Source organism: Anomalospiza imberbis, chromosome 7 (genome assembly GCF_031753505.1).
Source record: "Anomalospiza imberbis isolate Cuckoo-Finch-1a 21T00152 chromosome 7, ASM3175350v1, whole genome shotgun sequence".
NCBI classification, from domain to species: domain Eukaryota; kingdom Metazoa; phylum Chordata; class Aves; order Passeriformes; family Viduidae; genus Anomalospiza; species Anomalospiza imberbis.
Genome location: NC_089687.1, coordinates 38,959,002 through 38,984,543, shown reverse-complemented (window position 1 = coordinate 38,984,543; position 25,542 = coordinate 38,959,002). Strand labels below are relative to the sequence as shown.

The 25,542-nt window shown below is 49.7% G+C and overlaps 1 protein-coding gene across 2 annotated transcripts; it reads left to right on the top strand.

The window, feature by feature from the left end:
* The first annotated feature begins 478 nt into the window (after positions 1-478).
* COL6A2 (collagen type VI alpha 2 chain) lies at positions 479-23,981 on the top strand. 2 transcript variants are annotated; one of them, XM_068196740.1, is made up of 28 exons: positions 479-692; positions 4,730-4,866; positions 5,549-6,147; positions 6,621-6,641; positions 7,289-7,354; positions 7,764-7,817; positions 7,899-7,943; positions 8,142-8,168; positions 8,490-8,516; positions 8,639-8,683; positions 8,900-8,953; positions 9,361-9,423; positions 9,710-9,772; positions 10,257-10,346; positions 11,141-11,203; positions 11,584-11,646; positions 11,771-11,833; positions 12,301-12,363; positions 12,782-12,832; positions 13,172-13,207; positions 13,575-13,637; positions 13,867-13,929; positions 14,124-14,159; positions 14,374-14,419; positions 14,546-14,698; positions 14,868-15,320; positions 15,599-15,637; positions 18,242-19,517. In XM_068196740.1, the coding sequence occupies exons 2-28, from the start codon at positions 4,758-4,760 to the stop codon at positions 18,535-18,537; spliced, it is 2,751 nt and encodes a 916-aa protein (XP_068052841.1). In that variant the 5' UTR covers positions 479-692; positions 4,730-4,757; the 3' UTR covers positions 18,538-19,517. The 2 variants fall into 2 exon arrangements, with proteins under 2 accessions (XP_068052841.1, XP_068052840.1); XM_068196739.1 differs by lacking the exon at positions 18,242-19,517 and adding an exon at positions 22,609-23,981 and having other exon boundaries at positions 481-692.
* The last annotated feature ends 1,561 nt before the right edge of the window (positions 23,982-25,542 follow it).

Sequence of the window (25,542 nt, the reverse complement as noted above, 5' to 3'; positions counted from 1 at the left end):
CAAGAAATTAATTAATAAAAACCGGTAATACTCAGTCTTGGCTGGCTCTGAGGAAGGCTTGCATATTTGCAAGGGCAATGACTCCACGATACTGTGCAAGCTGCTCTTTTTTGGAATGTTCTTGTTTTCATTTGTTCCATTCAGGACACGTTACTAGGATGGAAAGAGGGGCAGGACAGTAGGGGGGAAGAAAGAGAAAGACTATTTTATGGTATAAATAAAGATGTCGGGCATCAATGCCAACCCCGAAAAGGGGCCTCTCATCATGGAAAAATGAGACTTCTTCCAGTTCGCGTCAAACAAAGATGCCTTCAGCTCCAGAGCGGAAAGCCTCCACCCAGCCCACCCCGAGCCGCGTGGGAGCGGAGGGGAGAGGAGCCTGCCAGGTCTCGGTAGACCCACAGTGACTCTCCGTGGATGTTCGGAGCTACTGCAACAAGACTCTGCCGATTTTGGAGGAGGAGGAACTCAGAGGGCAGTTTCAGACGGCCGGGGAATAGCGGAACTGGGCTGGAGACACCTCCGCTGCTCCTCCCGGTCCCTCATTCCGCACATCCCAGCACGCAGAGCCGGGAGCCACCCTCCAGCCGGGGATGCGGGAGCCTTCCTGACACCGGCCACTCCATAGAGCCCTTTTTCCTTACGTTGCAGAGGGATTTGGGGACGAAGTTTTAATGACCTAATTTTCCAGGTAGGCAGACTTTTTCACTCCGAGTTCAGGGCTTCTGTGGCTACTTACTGACAGAGCTCCAGCTGGGAATAAAAGAAATCCCTCTGAAATTTCAGCTGCTGCTTACTGGCTTTCCAGCAAGGTGCCTATTTTGCATTTAGACAGTACATGCTATAAGAGAATATAAATTTTTCCTTTACTTTCAGCTCTTGGCTAGTTTTGGTGTTTTTCCAAGGTTTTGGGTTTTTTTTTTCCAGGTGTAAGCAGTGTGGACCACAAGCTGCCAGGGCCACAGGTCTAGAAAATCCCTCAGTTGAAGGGGGTGGATTAGTTCAGCAGCTACAGTGAAGTGATAGCAGCAGGGCAAAGAACTCCTCTGCTGTGTGATTTCCCCTTGAGTTTTGGGATTTCGGAAGATATGATTTAGACTCACCTGTGGCCCCTGTCTCCTATTTATGCTGAATTACATCAGCACAAGCTCCTCTATTTTGGGAGCTGGCAGCACATTTAGGAATGCCTGGGAATTCGTTGGACTTAGTGGCAGGGGTTTGCTCCCCTCAGCCTTCCTGCAGACCAAACTTTCCCTGGCTGATATCCCTGGATAATTATATTGGAAGATCTGGAGTCTCTGTAGCTGAAACCTCTCCCCTGGGTGCTCTGCCCAGGGATGAAAATTACAAGGCAAGTTTGCTAGTGGCTGCAACCAGCACTGAAATTCCCTCCTCATGCAGCGTGCAAACCACAGGCACACAAACAGGAAGGAAGAGGAGGTGCATTTATAAGAGTTTTGTTCCAAATGGGACACATTTTTATTTTTTAGTTTCATTTATCAAACATCTGAGTGGAGAAAATGCTGCATGCACAAGCGAGTGACACCACAGGCATTGCATGCTGGTCATGGCCACAGAAAATGCTTGGACTGAGCAGCAGGAAGGCTTCAAACTTTATTCTGCATATTTTAGCACAGCTAGCATAACTCTCCTTCCTTGAGAGGAATGCAATTTGTGTGGCTTTAAGTTTATGTGGCTTTAGATAAGTTCCTTGAAGGCAGTGTTAGCTTAGAGAGCAGCGCATCCCGATTTTTGTGAATTTGGGGAACAGTTTGGTCAGTTACAATGACTGTTCTGGTATTGGAGGAGACATACATAGTGCGCCAGGGGGAATTTCAGGAATATCAATGTGTAGGATAAAGCAGACAATGGCTCTGCCTGGCCAGGTTCATGAGGTGACATTTCCACTGCACTGGGATCTGTTCAAAGTAATAGTTGGGATTTGCTCTAAGATGTGAGAGTGCAAATAACCAGATATAATTTGCACATTTGAGCCACTGCAAGTAAATTTTTTGCTGTAATACCACTTTTGGTTCAGTTGCTCGTGCTGGGAAGAGAAATAAGCAGAGAACTTGGGTCCTCCTGCAAGGCCACTCTTTTGCAGGGCTCTGTCTAGACAAATCCATATATTTTTCAGTTATGTGTGTAACAGCCAGATCACCTGGGATCACCGTGTGGGACCAGCAAAGACTATGCATTTTTCTGCACCTGAGGTAGGAGCACAGACCCTCATTCAGGGAGAATGGTGCAAAACAGTGCCCTCAAAAATTTTTCAGACGATCCACTGCTTGAGATTCCCTATTGTTTTTCCCTTGTGTGCATCTCATGGCAAAAGAGGTGATGCACTCAAAAATACAAATACTGAGAGAAGGCTTCATAGGAACAAATGTCCTGCTCTGGCAGAGAGAGAAAAGTCAGGGAAGAACAGGATGGTCAGACCCATGTGTCCAGGCATTATGAGTCAGCTTCCGATTTTCTCTTTGCATTAGTTTTTTGAACTGTTTGTATTCAAAAATTGCATTCAACATACAGAAAACAGTCTGAAATACTAGTGAAATCTGAGGTTTCTATCTCAGCATCTTTCAATGGCAGGTGAAACTTTAAATCAAATATCAAATGTTATGGGGTTTGCAAGAGCATCACAACAGCTGGTGGTGCTCCGAGGATGACAAAATGGGCAGCATTGCCCAACCCAGCCTTGGACCCTGAGGTGGGTACTGGAGCTCCCAACAGCCCCACCATGTATCCAGGGGGGTTAATACCAGGTGGGATGCTGGGAGAGCTGGAGACTAACGTAGCTCAGGGTGCAGAGTGGGATAGAGGAGATGGTGCAAGAGGACCCCAGGGAAGTGAGTTGTGTCTCGTGTTTTCGGGAGTCGCTTTCCTGCTTGTTATTCTGCACTGTCCAAGGTTGTGGTGCTTCACTGACCCAGTCTCAGGCCCCAGGGATTGTGGGCAGGAGCCGTCCTGTGCCAGAGCTGGCCCTGGTTACCAGGCCAACTGCTCTGCTCTACAGTGCCTTCCCACCCACACACACAGAGGGAAACAAGAGGGAGAGAGAGAGAGGTGGTTAAACTCAGCATGCAGTGATGAGTCAGACACTTGGCCAAAGCCCTCAGTGCTCCCAGCCTCTCCAAAAGTTAATGTCTCCATCTTCCTTAGTTAAAGGCTGGCTCTAAAATGGTGCTGTCTGAAGGCTCAAAGCTGTTGTGTCCTACAAAAGATCAGGATCTCCTGCAGCCCTGTTTTATGAAGGGCAAACAAAACAAGGAAAATCTGCAGTAGGCTTAGAGGGGTGAAATCTTGATCTTAACTAAAACACCCGTTTAGCATGAAAGCATTTTATCCTTACCATACCACTTTTATTCTCTGTAGCACAGTGGAAGTTTAGCCACACTGACTTGTGCAGGGACATCATAGAATCGTAAAATGGTTTGGGTTGGAAGGGACCTGAAATCCCATCCCATCCCATCCCATCCCATCCCATCCCATCCCATTCCCTGCCATGGGCAAGGGCACCGTCCACAAGACCAGGTTTCCCCAAGCCCCATCCAACCTGGCCTTGGACACTTTCAGGGATGAGGCAGCCATAGCTTCTCTTGGAAACCTGTGCCAGGGCCTCCCCATCCTCACAGGGAACAATTTCTTCCCAATACACCACATAACCTTGCCCTCTGGCATTGGGAAGCCATTCCCCCTTGTCCTATCACTCCAGGCACTTGCCCGAAGTCCATCTCCAGTTCTCTTGTTGCCCCTTTTGGTACTAGCAAGTGCTGTAAGGTCACCCCTGAGCCTTTCCTTTTCTAGACTGAAGAATCCAAATTCTTTCATAAGCACAAGCCCTTGTGTGGAGGAAGGTTGTCACTGTTGTAGGGTCTCAGCAGTACTGACACCTACCTTGCCAGCATAAACCAGTTTGCAGAAGCCTGTGGTGCACTGCAGCTGGCACTGTAAACTGGAACAGGACATGTCCCACCAGGCAAGAGCTAGGGCACCATGTAGAGAGAGGTCTCAAGGGATGCCAGGGAGGGCTGAGTTGCTTGTATTCTACAGTAGTGCTGTTCCTCAGGCAGCTGTGGCAGAACTTAGCTGCATTGCTCACTTGCCTTTCCCCTGCATTGCCATTGCCACTGCATGCTCAGTGTCCCTTCAAGCCTTGGACTATTCCAAAAGTTACCCCAAAAAAAACATTCAAGAAAGAAGCTGTCTTTTTGGACTGGATTCAGGTCTTTTTATCATAACAGACATCCCACATGCCCCTTTTTGGTTAGTGTTGAGCTGGCTACCATGCAGAGAAGCATCTCTGGGCCACAACAGGGCCATGTTGGTTGGTTCTGGGGTCATCTGGACACAAAGGTGAGCATCTCCCCTTCCTCCATATTCCATGATGATGACAAGTGTTGCTTAAATGTTGCCTGAGAATATCCTTTCAAATCCCACATACCTCTGAACACTTCCATACATTCCTAAGAACTTTTCAGACCAGATCTCTAACTCTTCTGCAGCTTTAAGTTGTCATAACCCTACATGAAATAAACTCCCATATGCAGCTGGGCCTTGGAGGCATGGTGATGGGTTGAGCACTGAAGATGTGCATTTCTTCAAGAGGTTTTTTATTTGTCCTTTCCTTCTGTGGGTTTACAGGGAGCATTGACTGTCTTTGTGTCATGCCAGCAGAGTCAGGAGATTGTGCATCATGTTTAACATATAACTTGTATTTTCCCACAAGCATCTGAATATCCTGAGGGGCTGCTGAGATGTTTGGACAAGCCTTGTTTCCCACTCTCCTTTGTGTGGCTCTAGTTCCTCTCCGTGCCGCTCAGCTTGATGTGGATGTTGGAGGTGTCAGTCCTACCTCCTGTGCAGGTATTAACCAAATAATTTGGGTCACCTTTGTGGGCAGCAATTTTAACAAAAACAATGTTCAGTTGTAGAACCTACTTACCAGGAACCGATACTGGGACATTCCACCTCCCCTGGCCCTTTGCACTCCTGTGTTAACAATCCATCTGTGGGGAACACCATCCTCCACCCAAAATCATGTTTCCAGGTTTGCTTTGGTGTGCAGAGAGCTAGAGATGGAAGAGCTGGGGTCTGCCAGTGGTGGTCTCTCCCAGCAGGTGCAGTAACAAACACCAGTCAGTCTCCAGCAGTCAGCTCTCTATCTGAGACCAGAAAATTGTTCCCTTTAAATCTGGTGATTTCCTCACTTTTCAGTTACACTGCAGAGGTGATTTACGGGTCCAGCCTGACTCTTACCAAAAAAAGCAAGATTTTCAAGATTGATTTAGTACTGAGCAGTGCTGGATTAATGGTTGGACTTGATAATCTTAGAGGTCTTTTCCAACCTTAATTATTCTGTGATTCTATAGCAGATCTTAGAAGTCCTGGTCACTGGGGAACAATCTGACCTAAACACAAGTGTCACTTCTAGAGCTAGGTGAGACTTGTGCTTTTCCTGGCATCACACTTGGTCCAGGTGTCTGGGGGACAGCAAAGGGGGTGCATGAAGTGCTCTGACATGGTCTGAATAAATGTCCCCATGCAGAAAAAAGGAACTGCCCCATCAATGTCTACTTCATCATTGACACCTCGGAGAGTGTGGCTCTGCAGACTGTGCCCATCCAGAGCCTCGTGGACCAAATAAAGCGGTTCATCCCCGTGTTCATCGACAAACTGGAGAGCGAGCTTTACCAGAACCAAGTCTACATCACCTGGCAGTTTGGTGGGCTCCATTACTCAGACGTGGTAGAAATTTACAGCCCTTTGACAAGCAGCAAAGACATTTACCTGCCCAGGCTGTCTGCTATCAATTACCTGGGCCGGGGCACCTTCACGGACTGTGCGATCTCCAATATGACCCAGCAGATCCAGACCCAGATGGCCAATGGCGTCAACTTCGCGGTGGTCATCACCGACGGCCATGTAACGGGCAGCCCCTGTGGGGGGATGAAGATGCAGGCTGAGAGGGCACGAGACATGGGCATCAAGCTGTTTGCGGTGGCCCCCAGTGAGAAGGTGTACGAGCAGGGTCTGCGGGAGATCGCCAACCTGCCACACGAGCTGTACCGCAACAACTACGCCATCACTCAGAGGGACACCCTGGAGATCGATGTCAACACCATCGACAGGATCATCCAGGCTATGGTAGGTGCAAGGAGGGGAACAGGGGGCACAAGAGGAGCAGTTCACAGATGGGAGATGCTTTCCCTTCTATTGGCTTTTGGAGATAACCTCTAGTAGGGAAAGTGGAGCCTTTTTCTGGTACTTAGCCAGGATGCCTTGGTTTGTGTCTCCATTTCCCAGCATGTCTGGGCAGGTTGCCACCCTAGTCCTGGCTCTTGCTGAAGACCAGGCCATACCCCAGCCTGGTCCCCGTGCAGGGGCATGTGGAAGAGTGTGCCACACTGAGACACATATTCACCATCAGCTTGGTCTTTGAGACTCCAGCTGTGAGGCGCTGTTAATCAGGGGCTCTCCAGAGGGCATCTTTACAGCCAGGGGACCTTTAGCACCTCCTCTCCCTTACCAGCACACTCCCCTCCAAGGGTGAGCTGCTGTCTCCCCTGTGGGACTGAGCAACTTAACTGATCTTCTTCCTCCTGTTCTCTCCTTTGCAGAAACACGAAGCCTATGGCGAGGTAAGTGAGCAGCATCTCTATGCCTTTGCCACATGACAGGTTTAATTTACCCCAGTTAGAGCAGAGCAGCTCACACCCCAGAACAGCATGGACCTGCATGGGATGGGTCCCTGCCCACCTGTGGATCAGGACAGTCTAGGGACACATTCCCTTATCCAGGGGTTGTAATGGCACACTGGACTCACTTCCTGCCTCCCCCTCACCTGCAGTGGGTTCTGGTCTATGGAATAGACTAATTTCTTCACTTTAGAGGCACATTACATAAGTGCTGCCTCTGCTGAAGCTCCTGCCCTGCTAGTACCACAGAGGCAGAGTTTGGCACACAGGGTGTGCAGGGGATGCTCCAAAGAACATGCCAGTCCCATGATGATGGCAGATAAGCAAGCCCCCATCACCTCTAACACTTGGCAGTCTTGTTCTTCCAGTCTGGGCCCAGAGCCAAGCTATAATGAGCATGCTCATGACAACTTTCCACTCTTAATTTACGGGCAGCCCTTCTTTGTGTGCTTGTTGCTGCTTCAGCCCTGACCCAATAGATTTTAGCTCTGAGTTGATGGGGAGAGGCATGTGGAGAGCTGTGAGTGCAGAGCTGAGCTGAGTTTGGGATGCATACTGTCAGTACCTCAGTTTAATTTCTTGTATTTCAGTGCTACAAGATGAGCTGCCTGGAGATTGCAGGGCCACCTGGCCCCAAGGGATACCGAGGGCAGAAGGTAAGTTGCTCTTAGCTGTGGGAAAGGCAATAATGCCCCTGCCTGCCACAACCATTGCAGCATGCCCTAGACCTCTCCTCACCTCAGCTGCCTTCTCAGGTAGCACCCAGGTAGGAAATACCCCCCAGCATCTGTCTTGGCCCTGGGCGACACAGCCAGCACTGGTGTGCCCATGTTTGTGCCAAGGCTGATGCACTGCCAGCTGTGCAGAGAAACACCAGAGCACCTGAGGACATCAGGACTGAGGCAGCAGTTGTTGCTGAGTTCCCCACTCCCAGAGCAGAGCTCTCACATGCACAAGGGTGTCCCACTCTCCTGTTCCAGCTCTGTGTGCTCTGGTCTCCTAGAAAATGCCATTTTCTCAGTCAGCACCAAGCCTGGACTTATGCTGGGTTTTTCCTTTCCTTAGGGTGCAAAGGGGAACATGGGTGAGCCAGGTTCCCCCGGGCTGAAGGGACGACAGGTGAGTTGTGGAAAATCCTCCCCTCAGTTTGCTATACCTCTGATGACCTCAAGATAACGCTCCTTGCCTTCCTTCCCAAAGGGCGACCCAGGTATTGAAGGTCCAATCGGATACCCTGGTCCCAAGGTGAGAATTGCATAGCTGACGGCTGAGCTCTTCGCATTCCCTGATTTTTAGTAAAGAAAGGGGAGCTTTGCTTCTCCCTCACACCTGCCCATTTCCCATCCCAGACCCCTGCCCTCAGCTCCTGCTGATTGCCCAGGCACTAACACAGGGATTTTTTTTTTTTTTTTTTTTTTTTGTTTTGTTTTGTTTTTTGTCCAGGGTGTCCCAGGACTGAAAGGAGAGAAGGTGAGAAAGAAGAGGCGGAATGGTTGGCTGGCACATGGCAGGGACCACACTCCTTTCTGATGCACAGAGGAGAGATTAGCTGTCATGGGGAAGGATAGCAACCCTATTAATGTGTAACTGTGGACCCGGGGAGGGATTTTCAAGGGCATCGCAAAGCCTGTCTCCTCCTTCAGGCTTTGATCACGGTCTGGTGAAGCGGGAATGGGTTTAGGATGTAAATGGAGGGTGAGAGACAGGTGTTGGGGATGGGGACCAAGGTGGGAGGGCAGGGTGGTGGGGGATGCAGATCATGTCTGACTTCCTGTCCTCTTCTTCTCCCAGGGAGAAATTGGATCTGATGGACGGCGTGTAAGAAAGAACATTTTCTAACTTGCATGCATTTCCAGGTCCCAAACCCTTGGACTGTGTGTTAATAGATCTTTTTTTTTTTTTTTTTTTTTTTTTTTTTTTTTTTTTCCCCATGATCCAAGGGTGCCCCTGGCTTGGCAGGAAGGAATGGCACAGATGGACAGAAGGTAACTCGGAGCATTGGGAGCACCCCGTAATGTCGCTGCTGCTGTTCCGTTTCTTCTTCTTCTCCCCTTTTCTCCCCGTTTAAGGAATACATTTGCTATTTGTTCTCTGGCTGTTGACAGATAAGGTCATTATTAACTGTCAGCAAGAAAAGCTGTGTTTTCCCTTCAGCCACCTATAACTTCTCAGTCTTTTCCTTTTGAATGTAATCTCTCCAGGGCAGGCTTGGGAGAATTGGACCTCCTGGATGCAAGGGTGACCCTGGTGACAAGGTAGGAATGCTTTACTCTTTCACCCGCACATCAGTTATGTAGGTGCTGAGTGAGGTACATCGGTAGAAAGATGGCCAACAAGAGGTTACTGGCCCATTTTCCTATTGGCTGTATAATCTGATCCCAGACCTGGGATCCCTGGAATGGGACCACAGTTTGGTTTTTCTGTGCCTCCTTTCTGTGGATAAGCAAGCTGGGAGCCCCCGGTGTCCCTTCCCTCCACACAGGGAGGAGGAATTGACCCTTTCATCAACATTAGTAACAAGCAAAAACTACTTTAGCCTCTAGAGTAACTTTCTATGCACTGGCTTAGAAATGTTATTTAATTAGACATTTTTATTTGATTTATTGTGCATGAAAGTGTTCCCAATGTGAAGTGTGTGGTTCTTTGTAATTTCCCTCCCCAGGGCCCTGATGGCTACCCAGGAGATGCAGGAGACCAAGGAGAAAGAGGAGATGCAGGCATAAAGGTACAAGTACTCTGGACACTCTGGACAGACAGCAGGGTGTGAGGAGAGGCAGCCAGTGGGGACAGCTTACGGGGACTCCCCATATTTATATATATATATATATATATATATATATATATATCCTAAATTCTTTACTGCTTATGGAGCTCATAGGCCTTGGGGTCTGGATCTCATTACCAGGCACAGAAGCTGAGGGAAGGGCCTTGCTGGCCTTGCTCCTTGGGCTACCTGTGGTACAATGTGCTGATGAGGCAGGCAATGATCATTGGCTCTCTGGCTGTTTTAGGGGGATCCTGGCCGGCCTGGTCGCAGTGGACCCCTGGGGCCCCCAGGAGAAAAAGGAAGCCCGGTAGGTTCATGCTGCATTCAAATGTCTCCAGGGTTTTACTGTGGTCTGTTCATAAAGTCACGGAATGGTTTGGGCTGCAAGGGACATTAAAGCTCATCCAGTTCCACCCCCTGCCATGAACAAGGACAACTCCCACTAGTCCAGGTTGCTCCAAGCCCTGTCCAGCCCAGCCTGGAACATTTCCAGGGATGCGGTAGCCACAGCCCCTCTGGCTTCAGGCAGGACTGGATGGATGCTGTAAGGAACAGTTGATAAACCTGTTGTCAGCTGATGGAGGGAAGGTGACACTGGATCACTCTGCTCCAAGGCTGGAGGCCCTGCCCATGGCAGTGCCATGCGGGCATGCTGTGTGTGTGGAAGCAGAACCTGGGTGCTCATATACATTTCTGCTCAAGGAGGACTGCTTGACGCAGGATAAAAATGGGAGGTGTGTGCACACCTTGACCTCTCTTCCAACAAACTGTATTTCTTTTTCCTCTCCAAGGGACTTCCAGGCAACCCTGGAGCTCAAGGGCCTGCTGGAACCAAGGGAAGGAAAGGTGAAGTGGGACCTCCTGGACCCAAAGGAGAGGCTGTAAGTGGCTGAATAGATCCCTGGACATTGGGCACACTGCAGGAACCTGAGGCAGTTTAATGGATGAGTGCTGAGAAACTCCCGTCTCCCTGCTTTGTGCATCCCAAAAGATGTGCAGATGCTGATCTCCTTGTCTCTCCCATCCTCACAGAGCAGAACACCCATAATCCTAAGCTTGATGTTAACCATTCACCTTAGAGAAGCATCCTGTGTTCCCACATAACCATTCAGCCCTGGCCTCTGTGGATGCTCAGGGGCACTTTGGTTGTACTCTGGCAAGTTCCCCAAACCTCTGGCTCCTTGCAGGAGCTCAGAGTCAGGATGTGGTGGTCATAATGGCAGAGCTCTATGAAAAGGGCAGTGTCACGTATCAGTGGTGCCACACAGGCCCAAGTTAATATGATGGGGCACTGCAAATTCTGGGGAGTGGGTTGGAGAGGATGATCCCTGGCACAGCTCCACCAGCACCAAGGGGCTAGAACCCTGCCAGCCTGTCCCCTTGTGCAAGATCCAGTGGGGAAGGCAACACTGGATGAGCTGGAAGTAAATCATAGTCTTTAACCCTGAGGGAATGAACCAGGCATGTTTGTGATCACTGGTGAAACAACAGTCTGGCTGTTGCTTCTCAAAAGGAAGCATGGGCATCCCTGCTCCCCTGCCGCTGGGAACACACTTGCTTAGGGGGCAGGTGTACATCTCTTGGGCCCACAGGGAAGAGGGAGGGCAGCCAGGGGTCACTGGCCTGGTGCCATCCATCTTCTCACCCCATTTATGTGACTTCTGTGTCTGCCAAGGGGCGACGTGGAGATCCAGGGACAAAAGGCAGCAAAGGCTCTCCTGGAGGCATAGGAGAAAGGGTGAGTGAAGCAACTGCCCACATTATTGCAAATAAGCCCCAAATGTATAGGACTGGAGTGTGTGTGATGTGCTACAGCCCAGCCATACAGTGTCCATGCAGTGTCCATGAAGTACCAGAGCTGGGAATGCAGATCCCGCTCTGCTGTGCTCCCACTGTGCCACTGGCACCAGGTACAGCCTCCTCCTCCAGGGTTTGCTCCAGAGAGGGGATGAAGGGCAGCAAACCTCAAGGTTGACAGACACATTCAGAGGACATACTGCCCTGACAGTGTTTCAAACCAAGAAACACCAGGTTTGAGAAGGGCATCATGGAGAACTGCCATGCACACAGATAGCATTGGAGACATCCCTGACCAGGAATATCTTTCCCTTCTCACAGGGAGATCCTGGTCCAGAGGGTAGTCGTGGTCTGCCTGGTGAGGTTGGAAACAAAGGAGCCAGGGTAAGCATGGAGCAAGGCTTGGTGGCAGCCAGGAGGAAGGGGGAGCACTGGTGCCATCCAGGGCAGCTTGCCTGGCTTTCCTCCTCATGTACTGTGTGTTCTTGTGCCTTTCTTTGCTGTGCAGGGAGAACAAGGACTAGCAGGACCCCGAGGCCCTTCGGGTGCTGTGGGAGAGCCAGGCAGGATAGTAAGTCACACTTGGGCATGTGTGTGACCATGCCCTCCTTCTGTGGTGAGAACTTGCTCTGCTGACACAAGCTGCCTGCACTGTCCCTGTCAAGGAGAACCTACACGACCTTCTCTCAGGGAGGCTCAAAAATTGAGTGTTCCCATGACAATGTGGAAGGGATCTCTGGAGTGGGTGGGTCAGTGGGGAGAGAGAAGATGGGACTCCACAAGCACCTATTTGTCCTTGGTGTGTGCTTAGTCCATCATGCCACTATGGCAGTAGTGCTGTGACATCCAGGTGGCTCTATGGGACATGGGATCCCCACTGCTGAGACAGTCACTGCCACAGTAAACTCACCAGGAAGGGAGATGGTCCTGCAGCACTGTCTCAAGAGCTGGTTTCTCCAGCACGGTCCACTGTGTGCTGGGGGGAAGCAGGAAACATCCTCACTCACTTCCTGCCTTCTCCCCAAATCTGTCCGGCAGGGATCACGTGGAGACCCTGGTGACTTGGGCCCAAGAGGTGATGCTGGACCGCCAGGACCAAAGGTAAAGTTAAGGAATAAGCCTATACATTTGGAAAGGCAGGATTGTGTTCCTATTTATTATTTATTATTAAAAAAAAAAAAATAGTCATTTTCACAGCAGAAACTTGTGTGCCTGTAAAGCAGAATCAGACCTGAGCCTCCCTATGGGGCAGAGATATAAGTCTTTCTCTGACCAAGGCAGCTCTGATTAAACTCCTCACTGAGCAAACCCAGGGGCATCCCTGGCACATGACATCCCCAAGGCCCCCCAGATCCTTGCTCTGCCCAGCTGTTCCCAGTACTTCAGGGCCAGCTGCAAGAGTCTTGTCTCCTGGTGGTGTCTCACACCCAGAGAAGATGAAAATGGCTGTAACTGTCACAGACAGAAGTAGGTCAGAAGGCAGGTTTGGTATCTCACTAGTCTTTTTTTTCTACCAAAGGGTGACAGAGGCAGGCCTGGCTTTAGCTACCCTGGACCCAGAGGACCTCAGGTATGTCTTCCTCATCCAGCACATGAGGAAATCTGTTTGAGTGGATGTTGCTGTTGGATCTGAGCAAACAGGGAAGGAGGAAGAAAAATGCTCAGGGTCACAGATGTGTGAAGCCTGTGAAGGAGAAAGAGGGTTCAACCCCAGGACTGAACCTGGCCACAGTCCATCAGGTGCTGGGGACCCCAGCTCCAATCATGGTGATGGTCCCTCAAGCATCAGCCTGAAGCTACAGCCTGCTCTTCAACTTTTTGCCCCTCACTGCAATCTTTGGGTGTACTGGTGCACAGCGTGGGGCCAGTCCTGGACAGCTGCTGATCTCTTCCTCCTCTCCTTTTGCAGGGTGACAAGGGTGAGAAGGGGCAGCCAGGACCCAAGGTGAGTGTGTTTATCTCCATCACCTGTTTTTTGTACTGACTGGAATGCCAAGGAGTTGTCTCCCAGCCCCCTGGGTTAATGGCTAAGGATCCGGCCCTGCCAGCAACTGCCCTGGATGTTCCCTGCAGCTGAAGCCAGATTATATCTCCCAAGCCCATCTCCTTTTGAAATTATATGAAAAATGTGTTGCAGAATTTTTTTTTTTTTGTTAATGCCTGTATAAACACTGTTTGCTGTGCTCTGAGCTGCTGTTTTAGAGGATGCTCTCCCAGGCCAAGCAGGCACGTGTTTGTGATGCAGCAGAGCCTCTGCCTGAGCACATCCAGATGTGCTCCATGCCGGATCAGTTTCTCCTTCCATTGAGCAGGGAGGAAGAGGTGAGCTTGGACCAAAAGGAGTACAAGGGACCAAAGGAGAGAAGGGGGAGCCGGTAAGCAGACTCCCTGCACTACCCCAGGGTCAGTGTCTCCCTCCCACACTGCTGCCATGTGTGCTGGGGATGACACTGCTGCTCTCTGCCTGGTACCTGTCCCCAAGCTCAGCTGTGGCATGCTGGTGACTGTGCTTAGCAGGACTGGGGCTGACCGGGGCTGATCACCAGGGGCTGCATTACCAACATTGCCCAGGAAATATTTGACTCTTCTTTACTTCTTCCCCAGGGTGATCCTGGCCCAGGAGGAGAGCCTGGACAGCGTGGTCCACCTGGTGAAGCAGGCCCTGAGGTACAGTCCTATGGCATTGTGTCTGAGCAGATGCTGTTGGAGGGACACAACTGCCAGTTGTGTCCACTGGCTCACAGTGGACCTTCTCCTTCCCCTTCTGCAAAAAGACATATTTTTGACGGCTCTGACAATTAGTTCCCAGAAAAAGAACTCTTGGGAAAACTGTGCCTGAAATCCCTGTGCTCTTCTTACAGGGGACCCCTGGCCCACCAGGAGATCCTGGTCTGACTGTAAGTAACCTCTGCTACTCTTCCTCCTGGGGCAATCATGGTTTTTCTGCGCACAGCCCAAGAACAAAATAGGACATCAAGTCCTGCTACTGTCTGACAGAGGTGGCTTCCCATGGGAGCCAGGGAAAGAGGGGAGAGGGCTGGCTGGGTGGGAAGGGAAAGGGTAGCCTTTGCTTTAGAGGGAAGCATTCATCCTGCATCCCTTTCCTGGCAGGACTGCGATGTGATGACCTACGTGCGAGAGACATGCGGATGCTGTGGTGAGCTGATGTCACATCTCCCCAGGGAAGGGGACCAACCACATGAGGGATTGGGACAGGGGGGTCACCAGAAGGTTCCCAGCACCACTGACGCCTGTGCTTCCCTCCCCCTGCCCCTCTCCCCAGACTGTGAGAAGCGCTGCGGTGCCCTGGACATCATGTTCGTTATAGACAGTTCTGAGAGTATCGGCTACACCAACTTCACCCTGGAGAAGAATTTTGTCATCAACGTGGTCAGCAGGCTGGGCTCTATTGCCAAGGACCCCAAGTCACAGACAGGTCTGGACTCTGGGGACACAGAGGGGCATAGGGAAAAGAAAAGGGTCTTGGAGCCTTTCAACCTCAGTGGTTATTTTCCATGTCTTTTCAGACCCATTGGGCAGCTCTTTGGCTCTGTCCACTTTTTCCCAAGGATGCAAAGCCAAGTAATGTGACACTTTTTTGGCAGGTGCCCGTGTTGGGGTGGTACAGTACAGTCATGAAGGGACTTTTGAAGCTATCAAGCTTGACGATGAGCGCATTGATTCCCTGTCGAGCTTCAAGGAAGCGGTAAAGCGCCTGGAGTGGATCGCTGGAGGCACCTGGACACCATCTGCCCTTCAATTTGCCTACAACAAGCTCATCAAGGAAAGCAGGAGAGAAAAAGCCCAAGTGTTCGCTGTGGTGATCACAGATGGGCGCTACGACCCCCGGGATGATGACAAGAACCTCGGGGCTCTTTGTGGTAGAGATGTGGTGGTCAACACCATCGGCATAGGAGACATGTTCGACCAGCCAGAGCAGAGTGAGACCCTGGTCTCCATTGCCTGCAATGAACCCCAGAGAGTCCAGAAGATGAGGCTCTTCTCAGACCTAGTGGCAGAGGAGTTCATTGACAAGATGGAAGATGTGCTCTGCCCAGGTCTGTCCCTGTCTTTGCATGGAGCTGGAGTTTTGAGCCCCAGGGTTTGGGGAGGGGGGCAGAGATGGGTACCAGTATATTGGCCAGCATCTGGGTCATCCATAGTGGAGTCTGACCTTAGCCCTGAACTAAGAGTCCTTCCTCAGATACAGACCAACGTTTTGGGGCAGTCCTCTGTTGTTTCTTGTAAGAAACTTTGTCCTGCCACTCTGACTGTGCAAACTGTGAAAAGGGATGGCAACACATGGCTCAGTTTTCCTTGTTTCTTTCGCTTCCAGATCCACAGGTCGTCTGCCCCGAGCTGCCCTGCCAGACAGGTAAACATTACAAGCAGCTTTGTGCCATGTACACAGACTCTGGGGGGAGACTGCGCAATGCTCAGGAGTAGGAGACAGGGGTGCAACCCTGTTCAATCCCTTTGGAAGGCAGAGGTTTGGGAAATAGTGTTACTTTACATGAGGAGAGGCTCCAGGGTTTCATCTCCTGCCGTCTTCCTGTCTCTGAGTTCTCTGCACTGGTAGGTACAAGTGCATTGTGAGTGCATCAGCATGGCTCATCCCTGATATTTCTCCCCATCCAAATTCCTGGGAGCCACCAGGTTTTGACCTCCAAACTCAAGTCAAAATCTCCTTGCTAAACACCCACTCACATGACCATTTTAGCAGAATGCTCCTTGGGAGTGACAGGCAGAGCAGATATTAGGGATCAGTTGGAAAATGGCAACGTAGTGGACCTAAAGCTTTGGCTTCTCTAATGCTGGCTGTATTTAATTAACAATTAACTCAAGGTGTTGTATTAAAGGAAAAGACAGTAAGGATCCTCTGGTGCTCTGTGTGCTGAAGGTAGCTTTACTGGCTCACATTTTGCTTGTTAAGGGGTAGATGTGCATCCCAAATTCCTAGAGATCCTGTCTGTCTGAATCCCAGTGTCTAAACACTATAGATGAACTCTGTGCTGATACACAAAGTTTATAGAGGACCACAGTTTTGCCCATTCTGCAATTTTTATCTCTTCTCTTGCCATGAATGTTTTTGTCACAGTTCTCAGCTTCAACTGAGCCTTACACAGAATATCAACTTTCATTTTTAAGCAAGTCCCTTTGTTTCCATGCAAAAGAAAGGAAAACTGGTCCCAGGATGCACAGAAATCCAGAGAAAATCTATAATTATTCATGTCTAAAATCTCTTGCTGGTATTTTGAGTATTTGCACCTGGCCATGCCGGGGACACAGTGTGCAACTGTGATGCTGAGCTCCTCTGCTGTGTCCTCTGAGGAGCTTTGCCTGCAAATCTGTTCACAAGGAGGTGACATCCCCAGGCCACACTGGTGATTGCTTAGGTGTCTTCAAAGGTTTTGGTCTTTGCAGCTTTCCCATTTCTGAGGAACACAAGTAGTGGCACACTTGTTTCTCCCAGGCTTGGGCCATCAAAGCCCTCCAAAGCAGGGCAAAGTTGTCAGTCCTTTCCTTGTAGTGCAGTTGGGTGTTCCTGTTCCTGATGCAAGGTGAGAACAGTTCGCTGGTGCCTGGCAGCTCTGTGAATCAGAACAGAAATGGCTTGAGGAGGCATCTGAGGGGGTTCCCTCTTTGGTGAATCCCTTAAGCCCTGCTATACACAAACCAGGCTAAGTGCAGGCAGAGTGATGTGGTTGGGTAAGGTTGGCCTCCTGTCAAAGTGCCCTTTCAGCATGGGCAAAAGTTGTTCTAGGTCTGGTAGATGAAATTTTAAGTAATAGGTTCAGGAATCTTTGGGCAAGGAGCCTCCCACCCACCACACTGGCTGGTCCATGCTGCGCTGCTATCATTGTTTAGAAGGATGTACAGTGGTCACACTTCCCTATGGAACAATGGAATGTGTTGGATGGGATGGGACATAAGGCACATGACAAGGCCTGGGGCTTCTCTGGTTCTCTCAGAACATCCCATGAGCTCTTGCCAATTCCCATGCAGTTCCTCTGGGTGGAGACAGTGCCCTTCAGAGAGAATGCGAGTGAGCCAGTGCACATCCAATGCGTGTGTTGTGAGCTGGCCAAACAGACAGGTCAGGGAGGCAGCTAAATCAGCCCCGTTCTTGGCCCCATGGCTCAGCGTGGTGGTTCTGACACTTGGAGGGACAAATCAACTGCCCCAGCTTCAGCCTGGGTATTGCCAGCATAGCACAGGCAGGGACAGGTACCACATAGAGCCTGACTTCCCCTCCTGCTGCCTCAGGCCTTTACCTGAGATTTTCCCATTTTCAGCACAGCCCCTTGTCTCTCATCAGTTACTGCTGTACTAACAGGATGCTGGAGGGTTGAATGTGGAGCAAATCTGAACTAACCACTTGCTTCATAGAAACTGCATTACATTTTGAGAGGCTCTTGCTAAACGATGCAAAACGCTTTGCTTTGAGCTTTGGGGTTTTATTCAAAGTTAAATTCAGCACAGACAGAGGCTCTCAGGGTTCTGACAACTCCAGACACCACACGGCTTTGACTGCAGTCACTGCCCTAAGGGCTGAGGGCAAGGCAAGGAGGCCACATAATGGTATCCTTTAGATGTCTTTCTGCCTTACAGCATCATGTGGGCAGTTTGCACATAGCACAGTCCTAAGCTACATGATGGGTGAATCCCATCTGCAGAAGGAGGTGGCCTTTTTCCTGAGCACTGCTCCCTCTCCATCGTGCCTATGCCAGATCAGTAGGAACTGGGGAGTTCAGGTTCTGTGTAATCTGTTGGAGTCACTTGGTTGATGTGGGAAAGATTTCAGGGCAAATCTCATGGTTCCTTAGATACAAATGGCAGAAAGATTTAAAATCTGGCTTTGATCTTTACTTCTCTGTACTTGTTAGCTCTGTTCTTCTCTGGTGCAGTGCAAGTAGGAAAGCCAGGTAGCTTTCAGAGATGCAAGCCCTGAAAATATTCTTTTGACGCTCACTTGCAGATGACAGGAACCCTGGGAGAGTAAACTCACTTATTTTCCACCCCATGGAAGAGGGAGTCAACATAGATTTCCCCAGCACCATACACTCGATCGCCCAGTTCCTAAACTCCACGCGGGAATCCCGGGACCCCAGCATGTACACCCAGCTGGTGGCCACTTTGGCCTTTACTGCCGAAAAAGCCAAGTTTGCCACTGGAAATGAGCGGCAAGAGTGGATGGACTTGTTCATTGACACCTTCAAAATGGTGCACAGTGAGATTGTGGGGGACCCAGAGACTGTGCTAGGGCTGTGCTGAGACCTCTCTTGGGGGTCACGTGGAGATGGAGGCTGAGTGGAGGTGGAACTCATCATTCCTGTGTGGCAGAGGGGACAGCACAGGGGAAGATGCTTTTAGTTCAGGAGAGACAGAGGCAGTGGAATGGCTTGGTTGCACTCAGCTGTAGACAGGACACAAGGAACAGCCCCCTCCAGCTTAGCCATAGTGGCTTTCCCCAGCAATGTCAAGGAATGCTCTTGTTCTGACTGCTGCTTTTTTGCCGAGAGCCTAATGATGAATTTTCTCCACGCCTTCCTGCATATGTCCTCGTGGACCCCCTCTAAAGCATCCTCTGCATCCTCTCTCTTGGTTACCACAGGCTCTCTCTGGGTCCTGCAAGGCTTACTAAGCAAGGTGCATCCCTGCTCACCACTGTGTCTCTGTGGAACCCCTCGTGGGCAGCTGGGGGTGTGGAGGGATGGAGGAAGCAGGATGGGTGAAGGAGCAACCCTCCCTTTCTATTGGGAGCTCTGTCACCTGGGCAGTGCTTCTCTCAGAAGCTTTGTGGGCTCCCCTGCCCTTTTTCTCTGCTTGTACATTTTTGCTTCCTCTGTCATAATCCACAACATGTACCTCTCCATATACAAAAGGCAGATATTCTGTCATGTGGGGCCAAGTGGTCCAAAGCAAAACTTCTTGACAGATGTGAGTTGTTTAAAAGCAAGCTTGATGTAGTAGAGCCTACTCAATCCACACCCAGTGCTGCTTTGGCTCAGAGACCACAGAGCCACCACCTGCACTGCAGGTATGTGCGTTTAGACAAGGCCTGGTATCTCCATCCACTCAGCTGCCCCTGGCTGCACAAAGTCAGGCAGGCCAGTGCCATTCCCACCTCCAGTTTTACTGCTCTCAAGCTCTGTTTAGAGGTTGTGGGATTTCGTGTGCAGACACAGGAGTAGAAGCGCTTACTCTGACTGACATAGTATTATTGCAATAAAGTATACTGAGAAAATGTCATATTTAATGGGCAGAAGGGAGATATGCTATCTTCAGGGATGTGGCTGTAATATTTCCAGGTGTAAAAAGTGGAGCCAATTGCCAAGCTCAGCCATTGGAATTGCCCGCTTTGCACTCATTGCCGTGTTCCCCTGAGGTTTCAGCACTTTTTCCTCCCAGGGAAAAGTTGCTCAGAGAACTCTACTGCTATCAGTGCAGAATAGAGAGAAAAGAGTTGTGAGGGCTTTCCATGATGTGCTCTGTGTTTTAGGTGAAAGCAAAAAGATCAGCTTCTGCCTAACTCTGGTCATAATTCACATATTCCACATAGGCTATGCAAAGCCAAACTCCCTTTGGAGTTTGATTTTTGACTCCCTCTCTTTTGATTTTTTTACTGCAAAATGAGTATGACTTAGCCTGCTGGGATGAAGGGCTGAACTCAGAGTAGTTAAGCTGCTCCAGCCATGATGCCAGAGGAAAAGCTCCCAAACCCCACTGATTCGAAAAGATCTCAGGGCTGGGACATTTTGCCAAACAAAGAGAGAATTAAGGAAAATTTCAGCAAAGGGGGTGTTGATTTTATTTAATTTCATTACACAGTGGCCATTTATTCCTAGCAAAACATTAGAAACAAATTCTTTTATCTCTCAGAACCCTTCAGCTCTTTAGAGGTGGGGAGAGGGAGAAAATGTCTCTTTGCATGAGGAGTATTTGTGCTTGTTCTTGTTAGAGACAAATGGGTGAAGGAGTGTTTTTTTGAGCATAATCCTAGTTAACCCTCTGATAAAAACAGATGGACTTCGTCACAGTAGCAGTTCCTTCAGTGAAGCTCTTAGGCGAAGGAAGGACAGATAAGGAGCTGTGAAAAGGATGGTCCATGCCTCTCCAAAGACAGGAGGGGCTGGGAAAGGGGGAAACCCCAAAAAGGTCTGGGATGCCAGTCCCCACCTCAATTTCATCTCCACTGTCAACACTGGGAAAGAATAGAGGAAATACAAGTTCCTCGGATTTTAGAAGAAGCAGGAAGACGATGTGAATGGGTGGGGTTGCTCTGCACACACTGATGGCAGAAAAATCAATGGTATTTCTGATTATTTTTGCTGCCTTTGTTAGACATCCTCAGCTGTGAGCCACAGGCATTCATGATCCACATGAAAAGGACCAGTGCACCAGTTAAAAGCACAGCAGGAAGATTTTGGTTGGCCTAATTCGTGGTGGTGCCTTTGAGAGCTTCTCTTCCAGTTAGGATGAGAATCTTGCTGCAGGAAAGGGTGCTCAGGTCCTCAGCCTCTCAGAAATGGGAACAAGCTGCAACCAGAGCCTGACACTGAACAGGACAAACCCAAGGCTTTGCTACCTCACATTCCCTTGGGATAACTCATATGTAAAGGCACCTTATCAAACACTGGAAGGCAGCCTTCTTCAGCTGTGAGGGCTGAGCAGCGAGCCTGGGGAATGCTCCTATCAGATGTGCACTGCGCTCTCGCTGAAGCTCCATGGAGTGATGCTGCCCTCTGCTTAGCTAGGAGTTTTTCAGGCTTTCTTGTTGTCTTAAAAAACATGTGGGCAGGCCTTGGGGGAGGCTGTTAACGCTGCCCCAACACGATGCACAGCCCCTGCTCCCAGCTGCTTTCACAGACCCTCACATAGGTGTTGCACTGTGTGGTTGCAAGGGGCATTCCTTCCTGCCTTTCCCCCTCCATGGCTGCTCAGAGCAGGTGAAGACCAGGAGTGCAGGTGCTGCCAAGGCAAGGTATCCTTGTGGCAGCTGTGCCTGCGTACCAGGAACTGCAGCATCAATGTGCCTTTACACAACACTTCTCACAGAAGTTTGGGCAGAGGTGAGTATGTGCCTTTATTGCTTTAACAGAAGGGAGATAACAAGTGAGAGGACAAAAGGAAATGGCCTCAGGTTGCACCAGGGAAGATTTAGGTTGTATATTAAGGGAAATTTCTTCACTGAAAGGATGGTCAGGCACTGAAACAGGCTGCCCAGGGAAACAGTGGAGTCATCATCCATGAAAGTGTTCAAAAAATGAGATGTGGTGCTTAAGGTTTAGAGGTTAACACAATAGTGTTAATGGTTGGACTTGAGGATCTCAGAGGTCTTTTCTAACTATTCCAATTCTGTGATTTCCCGGTTCTATGCTGGACCCAGGCATAGCACTGTTCAGCACTAGGGAAGCTCTTTGTCAGGCTGGATTCGCTCATTGTGTGGAAATTCAATCTAACGTTACACTTCTACCCCCAAGGTTACCCCTTTTTGCCAGAAATGGATGCTCAAGGTGGGGCTGCTCCAGAAGCTCCTGTTCCTTGCCAGGGATGCAAAACAACATGGCAACATCTTCAGGACTTCACCCTTTCAAGATTCAGTCTCAAACCCACAGAGCTACTTGAGAGAGCTATGGGCATTGCCCTGCTGCCAGCTCAGGAGGAACTCAGAGGAACACTGAATGCAATAGCTACAGAAAAGGGAGGAAATAATGGTCCCTATCAGCTGACTCAAAAGATAGCTACTTTCTTTTCCTTTTTGTTTTTTTTTTTTCCTGAGTTTATTCACTGCATATATTCATATATTCTATATGGCTAGACTGGGCTTGGCTGGTCTAGTGGAAGGTGTCCCTGCCCATGGCAGGGGGCTAGAACAAGATGAACCTTAAGGTTCCCTCCAACCCAAACTATTCTGAGATGCTCTGATTCTGTGATTTTATGATAAGAGTAACTCTGAGAGTAAACCACTCTCCTGAAGTAACTGAGAGGTTTGCAGGTGCTGCTTGCCATTAATTTCTGGATATTCCTCTCACAAATAAGAGCTGGAAATTGATGCAGGGCAGTGGGCATAATTCTGGGACTGAAATGCACAGGCCTGTCTAACTTCACAAGGGTCTGCCATCAGCCCCAGAATTAACATTCATTAAATACCCAGTGGCCGAGGGCATCAAAAGCAAAGCTCCATTTGTAGCTCCAAGCTACATTTCAAGCTGTAAAGACAGGCTTTGGCAGTGACATTGGGCTGGTGCTTCTTTGGACAAGGATGCACAGAGGCAACTCCAGTCCAAATTATCCTGTAGTTTTCTCATCCTCCCAGCTCCTGTCTTCTTCTTCCCCCTGCAGAGCTTGCTGTAGCCCAGTGCACCCAGCGCCCTGTTGATGTCGTCTTCTTGCTGGACGGCTCGGAAAGGATTGGAGAGCAGAACTTCCAGAGTGCCCACCGCTTCGTGGAGGATGTGGCCCGGCAGCTGACGCTGGCCCGGAGCAGCAGCGATCACATGAATGCCCGGATCGCACTGATGCAATATGGCAGTGAGCGGGACCAGAACGTGGTTTTCCCGCTGACCCACAACCTCACTGAGATCTCCGACGCCCTGGCACAGATCAAGTACCTGGACTCATCCTCCAACATTGGGTCAGCTATCATCCACGCCATCAACAATATCGTGCTCAGCCCAGGCAACGGGCAGCGACTTGCCCGGCGCAATGCCGAGCTCTCCTTTGTCTTCATCACTGACGGCATCACAGGAAGCAAGAACCTGGAGGAGGCCATCAACTCCATGAAGAAGCAAGATGTCATGCCCACAGTGCTGGCTCTGGGGAGCGATGTGGACATGGATGTCCTGCTGAAGCTTGGCCTGGGGGACCAGGCAGCCATCTTCCGGGAGAAGGACTATGACAGCCTCTTCCAGCCCAGCTTCTTCGACAGGTTCATTCGGTGGATTTGTTAAAAGAAGTGCATATGCACAATCCTTCTCTCACTGATATGCATACACCTGATATTACCTGTTGTATTTTCTTCCCCCTGTATGGTTGCTAGCCCTGAAGACTTGCCCTCTAGGTCCTCCTTTCTAACCAAAATCCAGAGCTTTTTATTGATTTTCATGATGAAGAGTCATGTATCATACATTTATGGTGCTAATTTAAACCCAGATCAAAGCAGGATACAGAGCCATATGAAGTACTTCTGTAAAGCTTTGCACACACCAAGCCATGACTTGTGTATGTACTGTAATCCTATGAGGGCTTATCAGAGATGAGGAAACCTTTCCACTGTAGCAGGACCAATGAATAACTCAAACTCTCAATATCTCTCAGTGCCTCTTGCTCCTCCTTTCTGGGAACAGGAGGATGGTGTGAGACGTTTTGCTGCCTTCCACAGATGCTCCTTTGGGGGGTTTATCTATCTTAAATTTTGAAAATAATCTCTAAGATCTTTATTTTCCTGTGGGCCATACCTGCCTTTATTCCTTCTGTTATTCTGCCCTTCATCAGAACCTGCTCATCTATTACTGCACTCAGAATTTCAGCTGAGAGGGGCAGCATGACTCCCAGCATCAACAAAATACTGGACAGCCACCAGAGCTGCCTCCCAGTCATCCCAGGAAGCTCAAAGCATCCATGGTACCTTCCTCCCACCAGTATCTGCTGAGCAATGCCCAGATTTGAACTCAAATTGTGCTGTCTGCAAAAATAAACAAACCTTTTCCAACCTATCCTAGAAAAGCCTCTTCTTTCTGTAGTTGTGGGGTGTGGAGACCCTGGGGGGCATCCCCTAGGTTAGGGAGACACACGAAGCTTTCCTCAAAAAGCTGTTAAGACTCCATTGGCGCTGTCCCCTGTTCCTATGTCTGTTCCTATGTCCCTGAGCCACCCCCTCCCTATCCCCTGATTGGCCCTTATCTTTGTATTGCCCCGAGACCAGGTTCACCCCTGGGGCACCTCGGCAGAGAATCCTGGAGTTTCCCGATGAGTGTGCCTTGGACCCTGAACATCTCACCGTGCGGCTGAATTAAACATCTGTGGATATTATGCAAAGGCCCTTTCTGCTTCCTTACCATGGACTTCACTAGCAGCAATTCAGGCTGCAACAGTGGGGATTTTTAAAATTATTTTAAGTGAGTAGCTGATTCTCCTGGTTTCAAGCTGGTAAATCCAGATAATCATGGAATCACAGAATGGTTTGGGTTGGGAGGGAACTGAAAGATCATCTCATTCCACTCCTTCTGCCATGGCCAGGGACACAGATTGCTCCAAGCACTGGTCTTGAATACTTCCAGCTGTTCATGCTCCTCATCTGTTCATGGGAGAATCCCTCTGCCATGGTGAGCTTTTTCCTATAAATTATTACCCTGGCATGGAGGATGGCAGCTCACATAATTACAGTAGCCCCCAGCCACTCCCTCTTCTACACCTGGGAAAGCTCACACGGAATGTAAGGAGTTTTATGGGATCCATGTTATCAGCCAGCATCATTGCCCAGGAAAAAACACACAGACACACCAGCAGATTGGAAAACAGCATGTGATGACTTTCAGCAGGCTCTCCCAAAAGACAGAGGGTGGAAATGTTGTCCATTGACTTGGAGATTCCAGGTCGAAGGTTTTACAATCTCTTACACACAAGAAAAATCACTCAGCAGGCAAAACACTGCTCCAAGGGAAAGGGGGAAGGAGGGGAGTGACATGCAGGGGGTTCCCACGAGGAGTTTGGCCTCATGTTTTGCTGATCACCACGGAGCAGGTGGGACATACCAGACCTTTAGTCAGAGTCAGAGCTGCTGCTTGAGCTGCTTGAGCTGCACGAGCCACCAGAGGGCTGGGGAAGGAAAACAACTTTAGGACAGCAGGGAAACGAGCCTCTGTCACAGCATTCCTGAGATGGGTTAGTGACCCTGTGGTGGCTGCCCCATACTGTGGGAGGGCTGGAGATATTTTATGATTTTTTTACAAGACTCTTAAGGTCAATAAAGGAGATTTCAGAAAGGTCTTGCTCTCTGCCAGCAAGGACCAGCGTCACAGCAGGTCACTTCCAGAGCTGTTTCCCAGTGAGAGGAGCTGCTGGTAGGATTCATTTGAGACATGCTCCTGCCTCCAATGTTGGAAATGGGGCCTTGTTTAGCAGCTCCTCATTCAGACCTGCTCAGGATGGTGCCCATCCCTGGAATGACATTTTCTGCAGAATCTACTCTAAGCACAGGGAATTGCTTCTCTTTTTTTGTTCTGGTTTGGTTTGGTTTTTTGTGAGGGTTTTTTTTTGTTGTTGTTGTTTTTAAGG

What these genes read in the sequence shown, in the direction of transcription:
- COL6A2 (XM_068196739.1), top strand. Translation starts at nt 4,758, where the DNA reads ATGTTTGGACAAGCCTTGTTTCCCACTCTCCTTTGTGTGGCTCTAGTT. An exon ending in TTGGAAACAAAGGAGCCAGG is followed by an intron (nt 11,647 to 11,770) that starts GTAAGCATGGAG and finishes TTTGCTGTGCAG; the next exon opens with GGAGAACAAGGACTAGCAGG. An exon ending in TGGGAGAGCCAGGCAGGATA is followed by an intron (nt 11,834 to 12,300) that starts GTAAGTCACACT and finishes TCTGTCCGGCAG; the next exon opens with GGATCACGTGGAGACCCTGG.